General features: G+C 42.7%; 1 protein-coding gene across 4 annotated transcripts in view; it reads left to right on the forward strand.

Annotated features, from left to right (window-relative positions):
- MAP4K4 (mitogen-activated protein kinase kinase kinase kinase 4) overlaps nt 1-23,130 on the forward strand; it is a 248,345-nt gene that overhangs the window by 222,151 nt on the left and 3,064 nt on the right. For all 4 annotated transcript variants that reach the window (XM_075917256.1, XM_075917252.1, XM_075917268.1 and 1 more), the window contains 5 exons: nt 8,208-8,342; nt 16,507-16,607; nt 19,080-19,229; nt 21,698-21,857; nt 22,320-22,459. In XM_075917256.1, the coding sequence (XP_075773371.1) occupies nt 8,208-8,342; nt 16,507-16,607; nt 19,080-19,229; nt 21,698-21,857; nt 22,320-22,459 (686 nt within the window). The remainder of the gene's footprint in view (nt 1-8,207; nt 8,343-16,506; nt 16,608-19,079; nt 19,230-21,697; nt 21,858-22,319; nt 22,460-23,130) is intronic.

Below are 23,130 nucleotides of genomic sequence, written 5' to 3' on the forward strand. Positions count from 1 at the left end.
CTGATGCCTGCAGAGGGTATGTGGAGCACCCTATTTAGCAACTTTAGAAATTTTGTCAGGAACATAGGAGCTGGTGCCCCCAAGTGCTACCACCAATCACTTCTGCCCTCCACTCCTCCTACTCCATTGGGTGGGGGAGCTGCCATTGTAGCTCTCCTGACTCCTTGGGTACAGCCCCTGCCCTGTGTCTTTCCCTATCCCAGCCAGGCTGCTGTTGTGCCCAGCTCCCCCTCCCCACATACCCCCTTCCCTCCCTGTGATTCCCCCTCAGAGTTCCTCCATTGCATCCCAGAATCCCCCAGCCTCCCTTCAGCGACTTCTGCATCCTCCTCCTGCCTTCACCTCACACATCCCTGTTCCCCCTCACCTGCTTTATCGCCCCCTGCCTTTCTTCAGGTCCCTTGTGAGCCCTGCTCTCCTTCTTCCCCGCCCCCTTCCCCCCTCACCGGCTGCCACTGCCTTGCATATGCAGGGGTTTGGCCGCAGCATCTTTGGGCCCCAGGCAGGGATCGCAGCCAGTTCAACTGGTAACAGCCTGGGGCCAAACCCTTCCCCTGGAGCCTGGAGGCACCAGAAGGAACGGGGTCTCTCTCCTACCTGCCTGCCCTGGGGCAGGGCCTGGGCCCAGCAGGGAGGGTGCTGTTCCCTGGGGAGCAGAGGGACTGCCCTGGGTGGAGATCAAGGGCAGAATTTTGGGAGGGTGGGGAAGGCAGCAGCCGTGCACTCCAGGACACGGCTTGCTTTTTATCCCATTTCCTTCCCCCCTCTCGCCCCCGCTTCCATGCTAAGCAAGTGAGGAGAAAGTGCTGGTATTCTGTGCATGCCTCTCTCACATGGGTGGTGAGGCATCACGGATTGTAAGCACTTTCCCCTCTCCCTTAGTGTCCGGAGAACGGGGTGAAGAGCAAGCCGCGTTCTGGGGAGCACAGCTGCTGCCTCCCTTACCCTCCCAAAATCCTGCCCTTGCTGGAGATTCCCTCTCCCGGCTGCAGCCCTGGGCTCAGGGGGCCCAGCAGCGCCCTCTGCCACGCAGGAGTTCAGGGATCTAGCCTGGAGCCTGTCCCTGCAAGCAGAGGCTGCAAATTGCTCCCTGCTGCTGGGCCTCAGCCAGTGATTGCTTCCTCCTTGTTTGCTGCTGCCACTGGGTCCTAGTGCGATACCAGCCCCTATGCTTGGGCAGTGTGCCGTGACCTGGCAGCCAGCGGTTCACAGCCCAGCTCCGGTTTGCAGCCTGGTGGTTTGGAACCACTGGTTTAGTTGACTTAAAATAGTTCTAATATATCTGGTTTTAGCAGTTTACCTTTCTCCTGTATTTTGCCTTGTGCCGTGCTCTGTTGTCTGAAACCCAGCATCGTGTATGGCTTCACATAGTGATCGCTGTGTTGCACATCACAAGTACTGGTGGAAGCAGGGATAGGACTGTGATGCTTCTGCTTCAGGAACATAGATTCCTAACACTGGAGCTCTTTCCATTGTGTATTAATGGCATGGCTCTACAGTACACAGTGGAACAATTGCTGATACTATGCTAGAAGACAGTGGTATGCACTGTCTGACCCTGATCAGCTTAGTGCAGAATGTGAGTGTACATGCTTGTAATCTAAAGGGCCACCTTCATGCAAGTCTAATATAGCCTGTGTCTGCATTTCCATTTAAGCACTTCTGTAATATTTTCATCAGCTAAACTGGTTTATGTTTCACTTATGGCTGACACCTGAATTCCTTCACACCCTCCGCCCAAAAAAATTCCAGGAACCTAAAAACCCTATACCTTTATTGTGTACAGTATTTCATGGTGCTTCTGAAGTGTTCCCTTGAGATCTATGTGAATGACACCATTGAATCATCTTTGTGTAATAAAAGATACCACATAACCCAGCTTGTGTAATGTTACTTAGTTGTATCCCACATTGATGACGAGAGTCTGTGGTTAAATCTCATGTGAAATTCTTTTAGCTTTGTTTATTGTTGCGTGAGTGACGATTCAAACACCCTGATACGTCCGGTTTGTTTCCTTCAACAATATTGCTTCCTCTATTCAGTCACGTTACATTAACCATGAAGAAATTGGTTGACCTGTAGCTGGCTTATTCCTTCAGGAATATCCTCTAACCTGGGTTTTATGGAAGGGCACCAGTGTATTGTGAAGAGGGGAGGGTTTCTACCCACAGAGGCTGCATCTACATTTGGAGCTCAGAGTTGCTGGCAAGCTTGAGTAGACCTACTCATGCTAGCACTCATCCAGCTAAAAACAGTAGTGTAGCCACAGTATCTCAGGTGGCATTAGTGGTGGGATGGGCTAACTGCCCTGAGTATATACCCATGGGGTCCAGATGGGTTTGTACTTAAGGCAGCTAGCCCATGCTACTGCTGCTCATGCTAGTGCACCTACCCTATTAGCTTTCATCCAGCTCGCATGCTAAAAATAACAGAGATTCCTTCCCATGTGGTAACTTTGGGTTAGGGGGGATGCCCATTGCCTTTTTCCTCCTAGGTCTCCTTCCTGCTGTGCTCCATGTCTTCTCACTTCATTGCCATGTCCTGGCTATGCTGTGGCTGAGCTTTTCCTCAGTATCTTACCATTTCCTATATAAAAGTTCTCTTTGTGTACGTCACTCAAAGTAAATAGAAATGTTTAATTTTAACCAAACTTATCCCAGTAGTCTAGGTCTGGTTGGTTTAAAGCAGGGTTTCCCAACCTGGGGTACGAGAGGCTTATCAAGAGGGTACGGTGAATATTTGGTAAATACCATATATTCCGGCGTATAAGACGACTTTTTATGCTAAAAAACATCCCCCAAAAATCGGGGGTCGTCTTATACGCCGGGTATACAGGCAGTCCCCGACTTGCAGGTACGAATGGGGCTTTTCTCGCCCCGGAGGACACAGACTGAGGGACCTCACGGTCCCGCCGCCCCTGTACTCCGGGGCAAGAAAAGCTGCTCCGCGTCTCCCTGGTCTGCAGACCAGGAAGACGCGGAGCAAAGCCGCGGAGGGACTCGAGCAGCCCAGGCACGCCCCTCCGCGGCTTTGCGAAGCCATGGGGGAAGCCGGCAAAATTATATTAGCATGCAATGTGATTTTTTGGTTTTCAAAACTGTAAACATTTGACTTAAGTTTTTACTATTTTCAGGAAAAGCTGGTAAATTAATTGCTTAGATGTGTTTATTTTGTTGTGACACTACAAAGAGTTTAATACAGTTGGCAAAAGCAAGTTGAAGGTCCTTAAACTGGGAGGAGGTAAAAATGCATCAGGCTCAGATACTACCATGAACCTCACAGAAATGGCTGAAAGCAAATTAAATAATTCAACAGTGATAAATATAATCACTTGTTTTTACAGAGCATATTGCTAGAGAGATTTTACAAACATTAATGAATGGTTGTAGCACTATAGGGAAATAGCTTAGAATCATAATTAAATGGAGCTAGTTAAAATTTTCCAATATATCTTGGAACCTCTGTAGTCCAGCACCCCGGGACCTGACCAATGCCGAACCAGAGAATTTGCAGAACCATGATAGGTCAATATTGTCTAGCAGCATTACCAACACTTCCACTGCTTACTGGACTCTTAGAAGATAGTTAAGGGTAAATTAGTGCTAAGTAACTGCACAGAACACTGAGGAGTCAGGACTGGTGGCTGTAAACAAGCTTTATGGGACCACGTGAGATTTGGCCATACTCATGAAAAGTGGACATCCGGCTAACTCAAATCATACCGAGCCACGGATGTTGCCAGATCAGAGTGCTGGACTAGAGAGCTTCAACCTGTATTACAAATAAGGAAAATATTGCATATTAAAGTGATTTGAGCCAGATGTAGAAATCAAATATCCTGACTCAGACATATACTTTAATTGCTTGTCCATAGTGGTTCTTACAAGAAATTATGATGGTTTTTATTCAAGGGCCAAATTAGAGTTTTTCGTTGTCTCAGGGTTAACAGCTGACAAAAACACTAGTGTTTTAGAAAGAACACTTTACAGCTCTACATTTCTAAGACTCTTCCTATTTTTTTAAGACGCCCTTCCCCCCCCCCCATTTTTTCCCCTTGTTATCCTTGGTGCTCCTTTCCTGTGAAGGCTTCATAGGGAATAGACCAGTTACAAGTAAATGTCTGTGACCGCAGTGTCAGATCAGTTTAGTTTGTTTAGCAGTTGTGTAAATATATGTATAGCCACATCTGTATAACTAACCTTATATGTCACAGTGGAAGGCAGAGGAGTTTCCTGCCTGTCACATTATTCTTTTGTGTCTAGACCACAAAGATTCACTAGATGCACTTTAAATTTTACTTAAACCATGTTGAAAGATATTTTGGGTTTAACGGTCCCTGTATTTGCTTATCTTTTGGCCAGATATGAATAAAGAATCACATACTGGGAAAATCCATCTGTATCACTTGTTACTAGTCTTCATTTGATGAATTTTAGTAAATGTTGGGAAAAGAAAGTCAAGCCATGTATTCTGGGCAGAGGTGTGTTGTGCATTGGTTTTCTTTAGGAGGCTGTTCAGTGTTGCCCACTATTGCCAGATTCCATTTAATCCTTTGAGACATCTTGCAGCCTGGAGGCTTAGGCTGGTATTGTGATTTTTCAAACACTTTTTATACCAGCCTGATCTAGGCTGCTCGTGGGACTGGAAAGGACCTCAGTGTGACAAGGGGTACGTCTAGACTACAGGGTTTTGTCGACGGAAGTTTTGTCGACAGATACTGTCGACAAAACTTCTGTCGACATAGAGCGTCTAGACACATTCAGTTCTGTCGACAAAGCAAGCTGCTTTGTCGACAAAACCCTGTAGTATAGACGCAACCCTACAGGCAATAACACCTTCTGTCGACAGAACTCTGTCGACAGAAGGTGTTATGCCTCGTAAAATGAGGTTTACCAGTGTCGACAAAACTGCTGAGTTCTGTTGACGTTATGTTTTGTATAGTTTTGTCGACAACTCAGTAGTCTAGACACACCCTTAGACAGGTCTCCAGGGCTAGCTAAGATATGGCAGCCTACCTAAATTGCTTGATGGGCTACAACACTGCCCAGAAGCTCTGCAGTGCTGTGTGTCGTGGCCCCAGTCTCTATTCCAGGTAGGGATGTAAGTGATGAGTCAAATAATCGACTACTCGATAAGCCTAGGCTGTATCAGAGGCAGCAAGGGGAGGGGGAAGCAGGAGCCGGTGCTGGGGGTAGCTGGCTTACAAGCTGGACGGTGCTGAGTGGCACGGGAGGCAGAGACACAGCGGTCTGGGACCTGGCAGGAGCCAGGATTGCTCAGTCCTGGCTCTCGCTGGGTCCCAGACTGCTGCGCCTCTGCCTCCTAGCTCTTGCTACATTTAAAATGCAGAGCCACTGTGGGGGTAGATTTGGGATCCATCACAAGCCAAGAGTCCCAGACTGCTGTGCCTCTGCATTTTAAATGTAGTAAGAGCTGAAAGTCACAACACTGCTCCCCAGTTCAAGAGTCCCTGAACTGCTGTCTCTAATTCAAGTCCTATTGGCCACCTGTCTCTTATTTGCAGTCACATTGCTTCCCCCTTGCAAACGACTAGAAGGAGTAGCTGTATTAATGGGGAAACATTTAGTTAATTTTAACTGGTCTTTCTGGTGGGTGTGGTCCATGAGAGCTCCTTGTGGAAGGAAAGAGTGAAGCCAGGACTAGAAAAGCCAATAACTTGCCAGCTCTTCACTGATAATTCAGCAGATGCTATATGGCCTAGCAGCTGTTCACTGAGCACTGCAAGACATATTGATGGGCTTGACTGTGCAGTTACTATTTCCATATTTGGTAATATGTCATATTTGAAGTGAGTTTCAGTTTTTTTTATTGTAATTCCTTCCCATCACATGCCTTGGTGACTTGCTTCCTCTACCAGTCTAGATCGAAGCTTGGGCTAGAAGTGACCATTGCGACTGTCCCTATAAGTGTCCAAGCTGCTGTCTCCCCCAAAATCTAGATGATATGATCACATCTCTGGTAAATAAGCATCTCCTGCTTCCTCTCCTGTTTGTAGTGTTGCACCATTTGGGACACAAGTAATCTGCCAACAAAGCTTGTGTAAACATTTAGTAAGAGGGTGAATGTGTTTTAGCAACATGATGCTCTCACTATAAGTCACTGCAGATCATTCTTAGTGCTGTTGTTTAACATTTTTACTTTATACATGTTGTAAATAACCGTCACTTCATGAGGATCTGTTTAAGACTGTTCTGTAGTACAACTTCTTAAGACTGTTCTGTGGTAGAACTTTTTCTCTTGTTTGAATAATTTACTAATAAAACTTATTCTGTTTGGTTACCATGGGATAAGAGGGGTTGAAAAGTGCTGGTCATGAGGGATGTAAACTCTAACATAGATTCTAATCTTATAGCCTGCTTAGCTTTTACCTTCTCTCAGACCTGTTCCCAATGATGACATTTTTCTAGTATGCATGTAAATAATTTTCAAACACAAAATTCACCACATTCTTTTCTGGTGTCACACAAATAAGAGCCACTATAGGTAGTTCTAGGTGTTTTTGGTCTCCATACACAAAGGATTGGTGCTTGCTAGTGTGGAGTTACAACCTTACTATGGAAAAGATGTTGTACCAAATAAAAACAAGCAGGATCTTATGAGGGGGATAAGGCAAAAAGCCACATTTATTGTAAAGATAATAATAAAAAAATAAAGAAAAGATAGAAGCAAACAACGTTGTTTAACTACTTATTCCTAACACTACTTAACCCTTATACACTTGTATGTATGTTATATATATATATATAACCATTCATTCATACATCCATTCATTCAAGTTCTGTGTATAGTTACCAGCCTGGAAGTTGCTTGTGACAGAATACTGGCCAGGTATTCTGTACACAAGTGATGGTAGTGGGGAGCGAAGTCCTGATCAGATGCGCATCTGAAGCTCCTGGTAGGCTGGCAGCAGAACCTTGGACTCTGATTCCATAGTTTTTTAGTCCAGTTCTTATAGGAATTTCTTCCTATGCCAGTCTATGGAAATTGCTGTATCATGCTGATGTCTCCAGGGTGGCTGCCAGGTGCTCATCAGTGATCTCATCGGGTGGACCTCCAGTTTCTCCACTTGACACCTTTTGGTTGCACTGGCACCTGACGCCTTCTTCAGCCCTTTGTTGCTGTATTCTCAGGCTGGCACCTCTTAGAACCATTCACTCATCATCCAAGCACTCTCTCTCTCTTACATACATTCCTTAATGTTTCCCATACAATGTTTTTGTATAATAATAACTTTACATATATCAGAGTTGTAGTTACAGAAAGTTTCTGGGTGGTATTGCTTAAAACATTCTCTGAGTGCTGAATAAAGTTACAATGTTTTAAAGAGAACAGGCCTCAATTATGTAACAATGGCCTTAGTCAATTACAGGGCTTGGCTCCCATAGCAGAGTTAGTGGCTTGACAATGCATTGTTACAATGTATCTCTGCAATGTCAATTTCAAGCAGCCCCCTTGCACAAGCTTGAGCATGCCCTGGAGCACGGGGGGGGGGGGGGGGGGGGGGGCGGGGGGGGCTGTTTCTGGCTACATAGGATTATATTTTTAACAGTTCTAAGTTACATGACCTAATACATTATATTCTAAAGGGGCAATAATAATAATAAATCTAAACATTTAACAATCTTAACAAATAATAATAATAAGAAGAATTAATAATAAATCTAAATACTTTAAGTTGTGGGGAACAAATTATGGGGAGTCACTTCCATTTGGAGGAATCATTTTCAATACATTAATATGTTATCCCTACAAAGATGGGGTTTTAATATTTAAAACAATACAACCACAGAACAATTTCTGGTAAGTTAATCATTTCATGTTCATGCAATATTATCATGTGGTTTTTATGAAAGAAAGTTTGGCAGGATTACGGAATAGTGCTGCTGCCAATGTACAATAACCTCGTGCACTCAGTGTTGACTAAATTTACATTTGAGATCCAACGCAATTTAGTAAGACACACTATATCAGACTTCATATAGGAATGGCCTATGATACTAGGAGGTTAGACTAAATGACTGAATGATTCTTCTGGTTTCAAAACTCTGGAGTGTGTCTGTGAAATGCTTAGCACCATCACTTTGCTTTCACAGCAGTTTCTCATCTCTTGATGGTCTTTTGGTTTGTCATTTTGTTGTGATCAGCATGAAATATTTGTTAAAACAAATATTGCATTTTGTGGCCAGGTAAGAAGAACAAGTTGCGAGTGTACTACTTGTCCTGGCTAAGAAATAAAATCCTACATAATGATCCTGAAGTAGAAAAGAAGCAGGGTTGGACAACGGTGGGCGACTTGGAAGGCTGTGTGCACTATAAAGTTGGTAAGTAGCACATGATTTGTGACCGTCTGTCAGGATAAAATGAGGTACCAGAGAGGTTTTACTAAGATAGTTGCTATATATATTAACTGATTCCTCTTAGCTTTTTGTTTTGGCTTGTTTTTTCTTCGAGTGGTGGTCCCTATATATATTGCACACCTGGGGAAAACATGCACCTGATGCGTCTGATTCCAAAATCAATTGCAAGCAGTATCGGTTGAAAAGTACACATATTGTAGCTTTCCCCCTGCTCTCAAGCAAGGGCATAGAGGGTGATGCAAGCTGATGCATCTTCAATTCCTTCTTAGTGTGCGTGGTCTGAGTTGAAACCTTTGGTGTCCTCAGATCCTTTAATTTTGCATCAGTTCTATAAAAATTGTATCTAGTTAAAAACAATGAGGAGCCCTGTGGCACTTTAAAGACTAACACATTTATTTGGGCCTAAGCAAAGTGGACTGGAACCCACTTTGTCAGATGCACCTCCCCAATCAGATTTTGGCTCAGCCACTTCCTATCCCCCACTCCAATACACACACTCAACGTACATCAGTTTCCACTAGTGAGCAGAACTCCTCAAAGCTTTGGAATTGGAGGTAAGTCTGCTAAATCTAAAGAGAAGCTTCATAGGAGAATAAGGGACACTATCCTAGATATGAGGACAAATCATCTATGTCTAAGACTGTCCCAAAGGAATGATCCCATCAGAGTCAGGAGAGCAAGTATACACAGACTAAGGTCTTAGGCATAAGTAAATCTTCTCAACAGGAGAAGGAGGCTTGCAAGGATATTGGTCTGACTGTCCGGACACTGGCCCAAGTGGTGAATCATAGAATACTAGGACTGGAAGGGACCTTGAGAGGTCATCGAGTCCAGTCCCCTGCCCTCACGGCAGGACCAAGCACCATCTAGAACATCATAGATTGTTATCTATCCTGCTCTTAAATATCCCCAACTAGAAGACTTATCCACATTGCCTGGGGGTGGGGAGCCAGCCTTGGACTGGGTTGGAAGGCCGGGGGGTGGGGGAAGGAGGGAAAGAGAAGGAGGCTGCAGAGGCTTCATGATGGTGCTCCCTGAGGGTGGGGTTGGAGGAAGAGGGTGAAGGCTTCCTGATGGCACTTCCCAGGGAGAGGCTGCACAGGCCTGGTGGCGTGGCCACAATGGGTAGCCTGGCGGGGTTTTTTGTTTTTTTTTTTGGGGGGGGGGGGGTGGATCTTGAGGAAGGGAGTGCGGGACTGTGCTGCCCAGCCGTGGTTATGCTTTCACCCCCACCTCATTGCTGTCCAGCACTGGGGCTGAGGGCCAGAGGGGAAGGGTTTGGGGCAGAGGGACCACTTGAGCTGGTGAGTGGCAAGATGATGAACCCCATCCCAAGCTGGCTACTCTTTTCCTGGTGGTCACTGTGCATTATAGCTGTCTCCTGTGCTTGCTACCCCAATGGTGACTGAGCAGTATCACATCCCTCCAATCAGCTCCCTCTCATCCCATGTTGTGGAAAACTTTTGAATTCCAGGTACATCCCATTTTCCAACCACAATCAAACCCTGGCCTTGCTTTAAGTTAGGAAAAGAGGAAGCCGCATACCAAATTTTATGAACAAAATGTTCCATAGAATCTCTGTGGATAGTAATTTCATGCTTTAATAATATGAATATAGCGGTAGGGATTTATTATCGACCACTTGACCAAGATTGTGTTAGAGACTATGAAATGCTAAGGGAGATTAGAGAGGCTATAAACATTAAAAAAACCTCAGTAACAGTGGGGGATTTTAACTATCCCCATATTGACTGGGTACACATCACCTCAGGGTAGGAAGCAGAGAAAATTTCTTGACACCTTAAATTATTGTTTCTTGGAGCAGCTGGTTCTGAAACCGACAAGGGGAGAGGCTATTTTTGATTTAGTCCTAAGTGGCATGCAAGATCTGGTCTAAGATGAATACAGCTGGACTGCTTGGAAATAGTGACCATTATGTACGAAAATTTAACATAGTTGTGATGGGGAAAACACCTCAGCAACCCAACACTGTGGCATTTAATTTCAGAAAGGGGAATTTACACAAAAATGAGGGGATTAGTTAAGCAGAAATTAAAAGGTACAGTGCTAAAAGTAAAATCCCTGGAAGCTGCATGGAAACTTTTCAAAGACAACATAATAGAGGCCCAACTTAAATGTATACCCCAAATTAAAAAACACAGTAAGAAAACCAAAAAAGTGCCACTGTGACTTGGCTTAACAATGTAAAAGAAGCAATGAGAGATAAAAAGGCATCATTTAAAAAATGAAAGTTAAATCCTAGTGACGAAAATAGAAAGGCACATAAACTCTGTCAGATTAAGTGTAAAAATATAATCAGGAAAGCCAAACAGGAGTTTGAAGAACAGCTAGCCAAAAAGTAATAGCAAAATGTTTTTAAGTATTATCAGAAACAGGAATCCGGCTAACCAACAAGTGAGGCCCATGAATGACTGCACTGCTAAAGGAACATTCATAGACAATAAGGCCATTGCAGAAAAACTAAATCAATTCTTCACTTTGGATTTCATGGCTGAGAATGTTAGGAAGATTCCAAAACTTGAGTCATTCTTTTTAGGAGACAAATCTGAGGCATTGTCCCAGATTGAGGTGTCATTAGAGGAGTTTTTGGAACAAATAGATAAACTTAGAGGAGGTGATCCTGGTAATTACAAACCAGTAAGTTGAACGTCAGTACTAGACAAATTAGTTGAAACTATAGTAAAGGTTAGACTTCTTAGACACATACATGAACATAATTTGTTGGAGAAAAGTCAACACGGTTTGGTTTCTGTAAAGGGAAATCATGCCTCACCACTCTACTACAGTTCTTTGAAGGGATCAACAAGCATGTGGACAGGGCGGGATCCAGTGAATATAGTGTACTTAGATTTCCAGAAAGCCTTTGACAAGATCCCTCATCAAAGGCTCTTTAAGTATTGTAAGTTGTCATAGGATAAGAGGGAAGATACTTTTATGGACTGATAACTAGTTAAAATTTGCAGATGATACTAAACTGCTCTAGATAATTAAGACCAAAGCAGACTGTGAAGAGCTTCAAAAGGATCTCACAAAACTAGGTGATTGGGCAACAAAATGGCAAGTGAATTTTAATGCTTAATGTTGATAAAAGCAGAGTAATGCACATTGGAAAAAAAATAATCCCAACTATACATACAAAATGATGGGGACTAATTTAGCTAGTAACACTCCAGAGAGAGATCTTGGAGTCTTTGGGTGTGTCTAGACTACATGCCTCCTTCGACGGAGGCATGTAGATTAGCCAGATCGGAAGAGGGAAATGAAGCCGCGATTAAAATAATCGCGGCTTCATTTAAATTTAAATGGCTGCCCCGATCTGCAGATCAGCTGTTTGTCGGCAGATCGGGGCAGTCTGGACGCGATGCGCCGACAAAGAAGCCTTTCTTCATCGGCACAGGTAAGCCTCGTGAAACCAGGTTTACCTGTGCCGATGAAGAAAGGCTTCTTTGTCGGCGCATCGCGTCCAGACTGCCCCGATCTGCCGACAAACAGCTGATCTGCAGATCGGGGCAGCCATTTAAATTTAAATGAAGCCGCGATTATTTTAATCATGGCTTCATTTCCCTCTTCCGATCTGGCTAATCTACATGCCTCCGTCGAAGGAGGCATGTAGTCTAGACACACCCTTTGTGGATAGTTCTCTGAAAACATCCACTCAGTGTGCAGCAGCAGTCAAAAAAGCCAACAGAATGTTAGGAATCATTAAAAAAGGGGTTGGCAATAAGACAAAGAATATCTTATTTCCTCTATCTAAATCCGTGATACACCCACATCTTGAATACTGTGTACAGATGTAGTCGTCGCATCTAAAAAAAGATACCTTAGCATTGGAAAAGGATTAGAAAAGGACAACAGAAATGATTATGGGTTTGGAAATGGGTCCCATATGAAGAGAGATTAAAAAGATTCAGACTTAGAAAAGAAGAGACTAAGGAGGTGATATGTTAGAGATCTATACAATCATGACAGTTATGGAGAAAGTGAATAAGGAAAAGTTATTTACTTGTTCCCATAGCATAAGAACTAGGGGGTCACCAAATGAAATTAACAGGTAGCAGGTTTAAAACAAACAAAATGAAGTTTTTCTTCATGTAGTGTAGAGTCAACCTGTGGAACTCCTTGCCAGAGGATGTTATGAAGACCAGGACTTTTAACAGGGTTCAAAAAAGAACTAGATGCATTTATGGAGGTTAGGTTCAGCAAAACTTATTAGCCAGGATGAGTAGGAATAGTGTCCCTAGTCTCTGTTTGGCAGAGGCTGGAATGGATGACAGAATAGGGAACACTTGATGATTATCTGTTCTGCTCACTCTCTCTGGGGAATCTGGCATTGGCCACTGTTGGAAGACAGGATACTGGACTAGATGGATCTTTGGTCTGATCCATTATGGCTATTCTTAGGTTCACAGTTTTCCTGAAATGTGGTACCCAGAACTGGACATGATACTCCAATTGAAGCTTCATCAGCTCAGAGTAGAGTGGAAGAATGACTTCTCATGTCTTGTTCACAGCACTCCTGCTAATGCATCCCAGAATCTTGTTTGCTTTTTTTGCAACAGTGTCACGGTATGGGCTTATATTAACTTGTGGTCTCCTATGATCCCTGGATCCCTTTCTGCAGTACACCTTTCTACAAAGCCATCTCCCATTTTCTGTGTGTGAAACGGATTGTTCCTTCCTAAGTGGAGTACTTTGCATTTGTCCTTATTAAACTTCATCCTATTTCCCTCGGACCAGAAATCCAGCTAAAGGAAATTCAGGTGCCTCAGCACAGCTGAGGTATTGCTTCTGTGTCCTTGCACCCACCGCCTTTGTGACTGACATTTCTTAATCTCCCACGTGTGCAATAAACCTCAAGACCATCACTTGAAGAAGAAATAGAGGTTATCTGTACCTGGGGGTTCTTTGAAATGCGTGGTTCTTATCTGTATTCTACCACCCATCCATCATCCTCTCTGCCACAGGTTAATTACATTGTGGTAAGGATGGGGAAATTTTGGTGGCATCAGTCTATGCTGCCCTTTATGCCCTCTGTCAGGAGCACAAGAGAGCTACAAAGCATGTGTGGGCCAATGTGTTTTTTATTTTTCTCTTTGAGGCGGAGTGTTGTTAAAAACGGCAGCAAAAAAGAATCCTAGCTTTGTAGGGGGCAATGATAACAGGAACATATGTTTAAGTTAATGATGGTTCATTGATTTTTCCTTGTCTCATCACATTTCCTAATGCACTTTTCAGATCGAAACAAATGCAGTTGTGGGATGAGGTGCCTTTCCATTAAACAGATTGTTTTTAGCACTTCTCAAATGACTGAGATTAATTGGGTTATAGACACCTCTGAACCAAAACCTGTGATGCATGGGTCAGTGTTTGATAGACAATGCATATAAGCCTGACATCTTGCCATAGAGTGTGCAGGAAAGCATCAGTAAGTTAATACTATTTCTGCTGGCTCAGTTTCAAAATGAGATCTCGTCATGATGTTGCACCACCATTTCGCTGGAATAATTTTGCTCTGTTTTTACTTTAAAGTGTACTCATTGCTACAACTAGCCTGTTTTGGAAACTCATGTGTTATTGCTTCAAAGCTTTACTTTTTGTCAAACTGTACTAGTCAGTGCATAATATCATGAAGCAACCTGTTAACGTATTGTTAAGAGCCAGCTAAAAGGGACTCCCTACCAATAAAGGAGACAAAACTGAGAGCATTTTCTTGCAGATGAAGAGTGATTTGTTACATTCAGTAACCGTTTTTAGCTCCAAACAGTATATGGTAGATTTCCACTGGTAGTAGGGAGGCCTCTTTGACAAGGACATTTAGTTCCCAAGAATGATGAGCTCTGGAAATAGTTGTGTTTGCAGATCTAATAGCAGTGCAGTGTTGGAGCTGACACTGTGGCTTTGTACACTGCAACAGTTGGCCTTGATGTTTTCCTCTGTCTCTTTGATGTAGCAGGGGGTTCAGACTTAATGGTGAAGTGGTATTTATGGATCTCGGAGATGCTGGAGGCAGTTTATGGCTCTCTCAGATGATACATTACTCTTTGGTGTCGAAGTGTATTCCAGAAACTACCTCAGGCAGACAGACAGGCATCAGATGTTCCTTTTCCCAGATAAGGTGACATTCATACACAAAAGCCCTAAGAATTCTTAAAGGTAGATTGGACAAAAACTGTACTGTGCAGAGATGCAGATGCACTACAATTGGGCACGTGAAACATCTTTTTGTAGATGAAAATGTGTCAGGTCTTCGGCACTTAAAATTCATTGCTTTAACTTCTGTGTTGAGTAAACAGCAAAGTTCTTTCTGAAAAACAGCTCCATCTCTCTACCTACCGCTTGCCAGAAGAAAACAAATATAGACCCTTATACAGCAATAAAGAGAGAAGTTCACAATACGAATACAGTATGTATTAAAACTATGGTGGTGTTTTCTGCAGTGCAGTACGATTTTGCTTTGCACACAGACTGGATGTGAAATGTAAGGGAAAATAATTTCTCACTCCTTTAGGAAATTTTCACCTCCTTTTTTTCTCTGGGCTAAGTGGAAATTAGAAACATATACAAGCCAATTACGCATGATCCGTTCACAACTGTTCCCATAGAAAAGGCTAGCAGAAACAGAAATTGAGGAAACTTAAGGGGAATTAAAAAATGGAGATCCTGCAGCTCTAGTTGAATGGACCCTTCCTACTTCTCCGAGTCCTTCCCCATCCCATATATTTACCATCTAAAGAATAGTTGCCAGCAGAGCTCTACCAGAAGACCAATTTTTGTCTTGTACCTGAATGTAGAAGAAGCTTGACAATTCAGATTTGCTACATGATGAAAATATTACCTTTTCTGACACAGCTTTTTCCTACTTAAGAATGTAAGTGATACAGAAAAAATGGGATCTTTATGGCTGCTTTGCAGCTTCTTGTTCTAGGGGAAAATATACCACTCAAAAATTTGAACCACGAAAAATGTTCTACATTTGCCTAGACAACTTTTTTTCAAAGCATTTAAAGAAATTCAGACTTTTTACCAACTTGGAGATTTGTTTACAGTTTGTCCTGGCAGGGGACCTTTACTCTAAGGAAAGAAAAGCAGATGTTGGCCAGTACTTGAAATGTTAGCTTCTTCCTGAGACTTTTTGGGAATTTTTTTCACACCTCTTCCTACCTTTCCAGGAGGATGATTATCCCCCTCTTCACTGCCCATCTTTAATTTGCCCCTTACTAATGCAGTCTTTTTAGATCTTGGAGGCAGAGTTAGCAAACTGTTACTTTTGCTTTTAAAACTGACTTTTATCTTCTTCCTTAATTTGAGTACCATGTCTTCTTCCTCCGGCGCCTTACACTTCAGCTTAATCACAAAGCATTAAAACCAGCAATGTTGTGAAAGCAAGCCTGCCTATTAGTTCTGATGAAGCAAAATGCAGGACAATGTAGCACTTTAAAGACTAACAAGATGGTTTATTAGATGATGAGCTTTCGTGGGCCAGACCCACTTCCTCAGATCAAATAGTGGAAGAAAGTAGTCACAACCATATATACCAAAGGATACAATTAAAAAAATGAACAAATATGAAAAGGACAAATCACATTGCAGAACAGAAGGGGGATGTGGGGGGGGGGGAGGAAGGAAGGTAAGTGTCTGTGAATTGCTGATATTAAAGGTAGGGAGAGTGGGATGTTTGTGAGTTAATGGTATTACAGGTGATAATTGGGGAAACTGTCTTGGTAATGGGTGAGAAAGTTCAAAGTCTTGTTAAGTCCTTGTTGGCAAGTGTCGAATTTTAACCTTTTGGGTCAAACTCCTTTCCTTTTTTATATGTAAAATATATATCTATGTTTTGTAAATAATAGCATGTGATGTACTGGCAAGGCTATTCCTGACATGGATATTCATTGAGTTACTGGTGAGATTCAGTATTTTTGTGAAACAGATGACTAAAAATGATTATTTCTAATCCTACCTTAAGATACTTGGAAATAGGAGTATTATTGCAGTATTTACTGGAACCTATAAATGTTTAAATTTTGTAGCAACTTCATAGGTTTCTTGTTTCTTATGCTAGTTAAAAGTTTGGAGTCGCTGCTTAGTTCATTTTCTTGTTTGATTTCAGTAAAATATGAAAGAATCAAATTCTTGGTAATTGCTTTGAAGAGTTCTGTGGAAGTCTATGCATGGGCACCAAAGCCATACCACAAATTTATGGCGTTTAAGGTAACAGTATATTTTAATTGTATTTGGGCTTTCTAATGTGTATTTGCAGTTACAGAGCTGCTTTTATAAAATTTTTTGCACAACCCACAATGTTGCTACGCTGTTAGGTGTTCTCTAGTAAATCTGTCACTAATTCTGGATTGCATTTTGATGTTTATTAGATGAAAGAGCCAGTGTGTGTAACTAAATTAAAATTCTGAACATAAATCATAAATGGAAAACCTAACAGGGAGATTGCTCAGGGCAACAGCATCATGTTGCAGCTGCAGAAGAGCATCAGTTGCGAAGCTGTGGCAGTGATTCCCGCTTAAGGAGAATGAAATTTAAAGCCCTGTTGTGTTTTTCTCTCCCCTTGAAGGGTAATTTAGTTTGTGGTCACATAAGATGTAGAAGAAACTCACTAAGGTTGTGAATCTCCAGAGCGTGATTTGATTCTAGGTCGATTCATTTTTGAGGTACTATACGGGTGTATTTTGTCTTCTCCATGTACAAATCAGGAGACTGAAAACTGAACCAAATCCTAATCTTGCTGCAAGTGAACAAATGGCTCTACATTATGTTAACCTCGCTTGTTTTTAGGAAGGCTAAAAGACTATAATTGGTCATTTGGTATCATTACCAAACTGTAGTCATATGGTAGTTGTCCTTCCCTTTCTGGGTCAAACGCAGGCCATGCTACCTCACTACACAGTTGGGACTGCAGCTTGTATCTGTGGAATTAGCAGTAAGCATTAGTGTTCCGACGAATCTAACAGGGCTGAGTTCCCAGATAGTCATTTGGTTCCAGCCCTTAGGCAGAAACATGATCTCTGAGGGCCAGTGGGCTCTGGCCTTAAACTGGGATTGAGCAGCCAACCATCTGTAGCCCCAGTCCCTTTAAAAACAGAGTCTTGGAAAATACTTTAGTGTTTGGTCTTGGGACCTTTTTGGCAGAGGCCAGAGTAGACACTGTAGTCTGTAGGTTCTGGGCCTGTTACACAAGGGCCAGAGTGAACCCAGCTGTCTGTAAGCTCTGGGCTCTTGAGTCAGGACAGAGTAAACCCAGGAGACAATGGCTACAAGTCCTTTAGTCAGGGGCAGAGCAAACAAAATAGTCAATTAGCTCTGGGCCCCTGGTGCAAGGACCAGGCAAAAATCCAGAGGGTCAGGCATAGGGTTGCCAGGTGTCTGGTATTTTTGGCTCCTGTCCGGTAAAAAATAGAGAATACCGGACACCTAAAATGTCCAGTATTTTCTGAATTTTCCCCCGGCAAGGAGGCAAAAATGCCAGGCACCTGGCAAAACACTCAGCACCCGGCCTCCTCCCCCCACCCCCCGAACCCTCCCTGGCTCCCAACACCCCCAGCCCCCATGCTTACCTGGTTCCCCAAGGCTGCTGGCACAAAAGACCTAGGGGAAGCAATGCTTTCCCCTGGGTTTTAGTGCTCAACCGCTCCCCTGTTCCTATCCCTGTACTCATTCTTAAAGGGGGAAGGGGGACATGCTGTTTTATTTTAATTTTTTTTTTGCTCAACAACTTTGGTTTCCCCCTTTCCTCCCCTTCAACAAAATTTTCCCCCTTTTGTGGGTGGGGGGGGGGGGGTGTCGGTATTTTTGTTTCAACCATCTGGCAACCCTAGTCAAGCACCCTAGCTCAAGTGGGTGACTGACAAGCACAGGCTTCTTGGCCTGTTGAGGGGAGGCTGACACCCCAGAGCTAGAGTAGCAGGGGGAGCCTAGGTCCAGTCTACTCCACTGGAGTGGTAGGTTCAGTGGGGAGTCCAGGCCTCAGGAAGTGCTACAGGGCTACTTCCTACTCTTTGAGGTGTACCTGGGGCCACAAGACGTTTTCCATCTCCTCCAGCCTGTGGCCAGTGCAGTCCTGGCATGTCTGCAGCAGACACAGGTTCCCTGACAGGGAGGGCATCTCAGAGTCACTAGGCTGGAGCGAGCAGGACACATCTCTCTCCCTTGTCACTACCAGAGGCTCCGCTTTTTATACTTCCTGCTCCGATTACCCACTTACAATGTGAGGAGTAAGGCAGGCCCGGCTCTGCCTACTTAGGCACAGGAGGTGATTCCTTTCCCCTTCGGGCCACAAAGAGGCTGGGCCCCACACTACACATCTGTTGCGCAGAAGATGAGATTGTCCCTTATAAACTGAAAACCTATTAAAGGAGTTTTTATTTTTGCTTTTTAGTCCAGGACAGTTGTTAAGGTTCATAATGGAATATGGCAGAATCCTGCACAGGCATGATTGTTCTGGCCTCAGTCCAGCAAAGCACACAAAAACAGGGGCTTACCCTCAGTGGAATGCCTCACATCTGTAAAGTGAGGCATGTGTTTAACCATGCTGCTGAATTGTGTGTAATGACTTTGCAGGAGCAAACTGCCTGTGTGTATGTGTGTGAAGCATGTTTTTAAGGACTCCCATCTCAGAGTTGTGTGCTAGCAGGTATATAGATCTAACTCCTTTTAATTACTCTCTTGCAGTCATTTGGAGAATTGGTACATAAGCCATTGCTGGTGGATCTAACTGTAGAGGAAGGTCAGAGGCTGAAGGTGATCTATGGTTCCTGTGCTGGTTTCCATGCTGTTGATGTGGACTCGGGATCAGTCTATGATATTTACCTGCCAACACATGTAAGAATTGTGGCTCAGTATAGGATTTTTATTTCTTAGTCTCTCTCCCTACCCCCCCCTTTACTTCTCATTTGAAAGTTATACAGGTTTTCAAATGCTGTAGTACAATCATACCAAAAGTAGCCAAAAAGAAAAGTCATCTATTCGCTTCACTATGTTTTTCTAACTTCTGAAATTGCAATCATCACTTGCAATTTGTGAGTCAATTCAAAGATAAGAGCATCTTGGATTTAAAAAAGAAAAAAAAAATCCCTAAACCCACAAATTAAAAATCCTGAAGTCTTTTTCTTTATAAAACATTCACACTTAAAGTAAATACTAGGTACAAAACATATTTTGTTAATGCTAGTCCTACTGCATGCTCAAAATCAGTTTAACAGACATGCCCAAGGTCTTGGGGGTTGCTAGTTCAATCCTTGCAATAGGTAATGTGTCTTACAACAAGAATGAAAAGAACAAAATTTTGTTAAAACAGATGTTGTATAAAACAGAGTCTTTACCTTTCCACACTACTATACCCCTTTCAGGATACTGATTTGTCTTGTGTACCCCCAAGTTTAGCGACGAGGAGTCCTGTGGCACCTTATAGACTAACTGAAGTGTAGGAGCATAAGCTTTCGTGGGCAAAGACCCACTTCGTCAGATGCATCTGACGAAGTGGGTCTTTGCCCACGAAAGCTTATGCTCCTACACTTCAGTTAGTCTATAAGGTGCCACAGGACTCCTCGTCGCTTTTGCAGATTCAGACTAACATGGCTACCCCTCTGATACTTGACCCAAGTTTAGCCTCACTTAAAAATTACTTGCTTTCAAAATCAGGGTGCAGCTACACAGCACCCTTAGTTCAAAATAAGCTATGCAATTTGTGCTACAGCTTATTTTGAGTGTATTTCAAAATAGCTTATTTCCGTTTTAAGAGTGCAGTCTAGATGTTGCCTTAGTGCCAGCCCTATACTTTCAACTCCGCTAAACCAGTTCCATGACGCACATACTCCTTGGCTGCAGCCCCCAAATTAAAAAATGCTGTTCTAGATGAGTTGATGTACCTACTAAAGGACCTCTGGGTGCCCCCAGGGGTATATGTATACCTGGTTGGAGAACCACTGGTGTAAAAGATATAAAACCATCCTATATCAGAAACTATACGTTTAAACGAAACCAAAACACGGAAACAGGTTGGCAAAGTGTAAATATGAGAGTATATTGACAAAATCTTTGGGAGGGAAGATTCTAAAATCCATTTTAAAGTGGAAAGGAGTGAAATCAGATGAACAGAAGGGGGGGGTAAGTGTGTAAAACAATGACGTGATCACCACCAGGTGGGTGGAGAGATGAGGCAGAGCAGGGCAGCAGCTCCCTGAGTCCATTCTCACAGCCTAAGCAGGACAAGGCTAAAAGAGGAGACATCCATTACTGTCATTGATTATGTTTCAGGGCTGTTCTATGTGGGTGGAAAATTCTACTGTGGGCTTTGTGGTATGTGCACTCTTGAATTTCTTTGCAGGACAACCCTTAAAAAAATTAAAAATAAAGCATTTCAATACATTCCTGCCTTAAAAGGTTGGTAAGTGTTCAAGACTTTTTCAAACAGGAAGTCCTCCAAAATGCACAGTGAGAATAAAAATAAGATAAAAATAGAATATATAGCTAAAGCTATTTCATATCAATTTGGAAAAAAATGTAAACTGCATAATTCTTTTATGTATGTACTCTAGAATTATTAATCATATCCACTTCCAAATCTTTAGTAGAAACATGACTTATTTTATTTTTTATTTTCTGCCTCTAAAATTAATTGACCAGAATTATTAAAAACTAAAATTAATTATCATTTTATTGCAGTAGGCAAAGGCAATTATGGAGCAGCTGGTTCAGCGAGGAAAATTAAATTTCAGAAATGAGATAAAATGGCATCCATAATTAAACCTAAGCTAGGTAATAGCTTGAAAAATATTTTCCGTGTCTTAAAGTTCATCTGAATATATTGCCTTTATTTGCTGCTTAGAAGCTCCAACAAAAACCAGGTCCTCCTTGTGCTAAGAGCTGCACAAACACACCATCAAAGACCATACCTGTCCCAAAGTGCTTACAATCTAATCAGAGAAATGGTGGGCATGGATGCATAAGCATAGAGAGCTGACGCAGGATGTGAACAGCTGAACTGGGAATATGACCTGAGTCCCAGTCCAGTGTTCTACACCCAGACTCGCATTGCCATCTTACTGTGTAGCTAAGTCAGTCCTGAAAATCATACAGTACATACAGGTCATACAATACAACTGGACGTGACAGTTTGGTGGGACTTAGCTATTGATATCTGTCTCCCAAGGCCCCTTATCTCACTGTGGCCCCGATGACATCTGTTTTCTTCCTTTTTACAATCTGCTTTAAACAAAAGGTATCCTGCCCTGTATACTGGAGCAGATTATGTGAGAAATATTATCTTTGCTTTTGTTTTGCTTCTGTAGATCCAAAGCAGCATCCAACCACATGCAATCATTATTCTCCCAAACACGGATGGGATGGAGCTGCTGGTTTGCTATGAGGATGAAGGAGTTTATGTAAATACCTATGGGAGGATCACCAAAGATGTGGTTCTGCAGTGGGGAGAGATGCCCACATCAGTTGGTATGTATCCTGTGAGAATGGCATTCACCTGGTAGTTTTTATCTACTCTCTTTTAGAATGAAATCCAAAACATTTGATTGGAGTACTGGGATAGACAAAAGAACTTATTGTGCCGTTGCTTCCTAGCAGCCTGCTGAAAATAGATGTATTTTGCTAGGCAACCACTAAATTGCTAACCTGTATTTGTAACAGGATTTGAGCTGGTATTATTTTGGGAGATTTCTTAATTGATAATAAACTTATATGCAATCTGATAGTCTTATTGTGATCTTAGGCAGTCAAGTATTTTATATTAAAATATTTTTAAATTGGGAGGCATTTTAATGAGACAATGTCCTCACATCATCAAAAATAAAAAGGTACGGTATTTTGCTTTCCAGGCCAGCTTTAAGGTAAAAAGATTTTTCAGTTATTGAATGTCACACTTCAATGTATGATGGCTTTTTTTGTTTGTTTTTAAAGCATACATTCGATCCAATCAGATTATGGGCTGGGGAGAAAAGGCTATCGAGATAAGATCAGTGGAAACTGGGCATTTGGACGGTGTGTTCATGCACAAAAGGGCACAGAGACTCAAGTTCTTATGTGAGCGTAATGACAAGGTAGGGGGTTATTTTTGCTTAAAAATTCTTACATTAACACCATGTACTTTAATTGGATTATAAATATTTTGAACATTGAAGTTTAATGTAAATTTCTGCTTTCTTTCTCATCAGATTTTGGTGAGCAATAGGGATGTGAAGGACTAGTCGACTATCTGATTAGCAAATGCTTATTAGATAGTTGACAGGTTAGTCAACTAGTCACTCCCCTCCCCCTGAACCTCCACACTGTCTCTGTCAGAAAGAGGCAGCAAGGGGTGGGGAAAGGAGGAAGTATTTCAAAGCAGCAGCACCATGTGGAGCCTGGGGTCAGCTGGGGACTCCTCTGCTGACCCCAGGCTCCATACAGCACAGCCACTTTGAAATGCCACAAGGAGCCTGGCATCAGGCTCCCTGTGGTATTTCAAAGTGGCAGCACCATAGGGAGCCTGAGGTCAGTGAGGGACTTCCCTGCTGACCCCATGCTCCACGTGGTGCTTTCGCCTTTAAAGTGTGGTAACAGCCCTGGGACTAGCCCTAGGGCTGTTGCTATACTTCAAAGGCGGAGGCACTCTATCAACTAATCAAATAGTCAATTCAAAATGCATTGACTATTGGATTAGTCAATTAGTGGATATTTAACATCCCTAGTAAGGAAAGGTAATCTGAACACCTGGCTACCATTGTAAATG

This window comes from Pelodiscus sinensis, chromosome 1 (assembly GCF_049634645.1).
Source record: "Pelodiscus sinensis isolate JC-2024 chromosome 1, ASM4963464v1, whole genome shotgun sequence".
Classification (NCBI taxonomy): Eukaryota; Metazoa; Chordata; order Testudines; family Trionychidae; genus Pelodiscus; species Pelodiscus sinensis.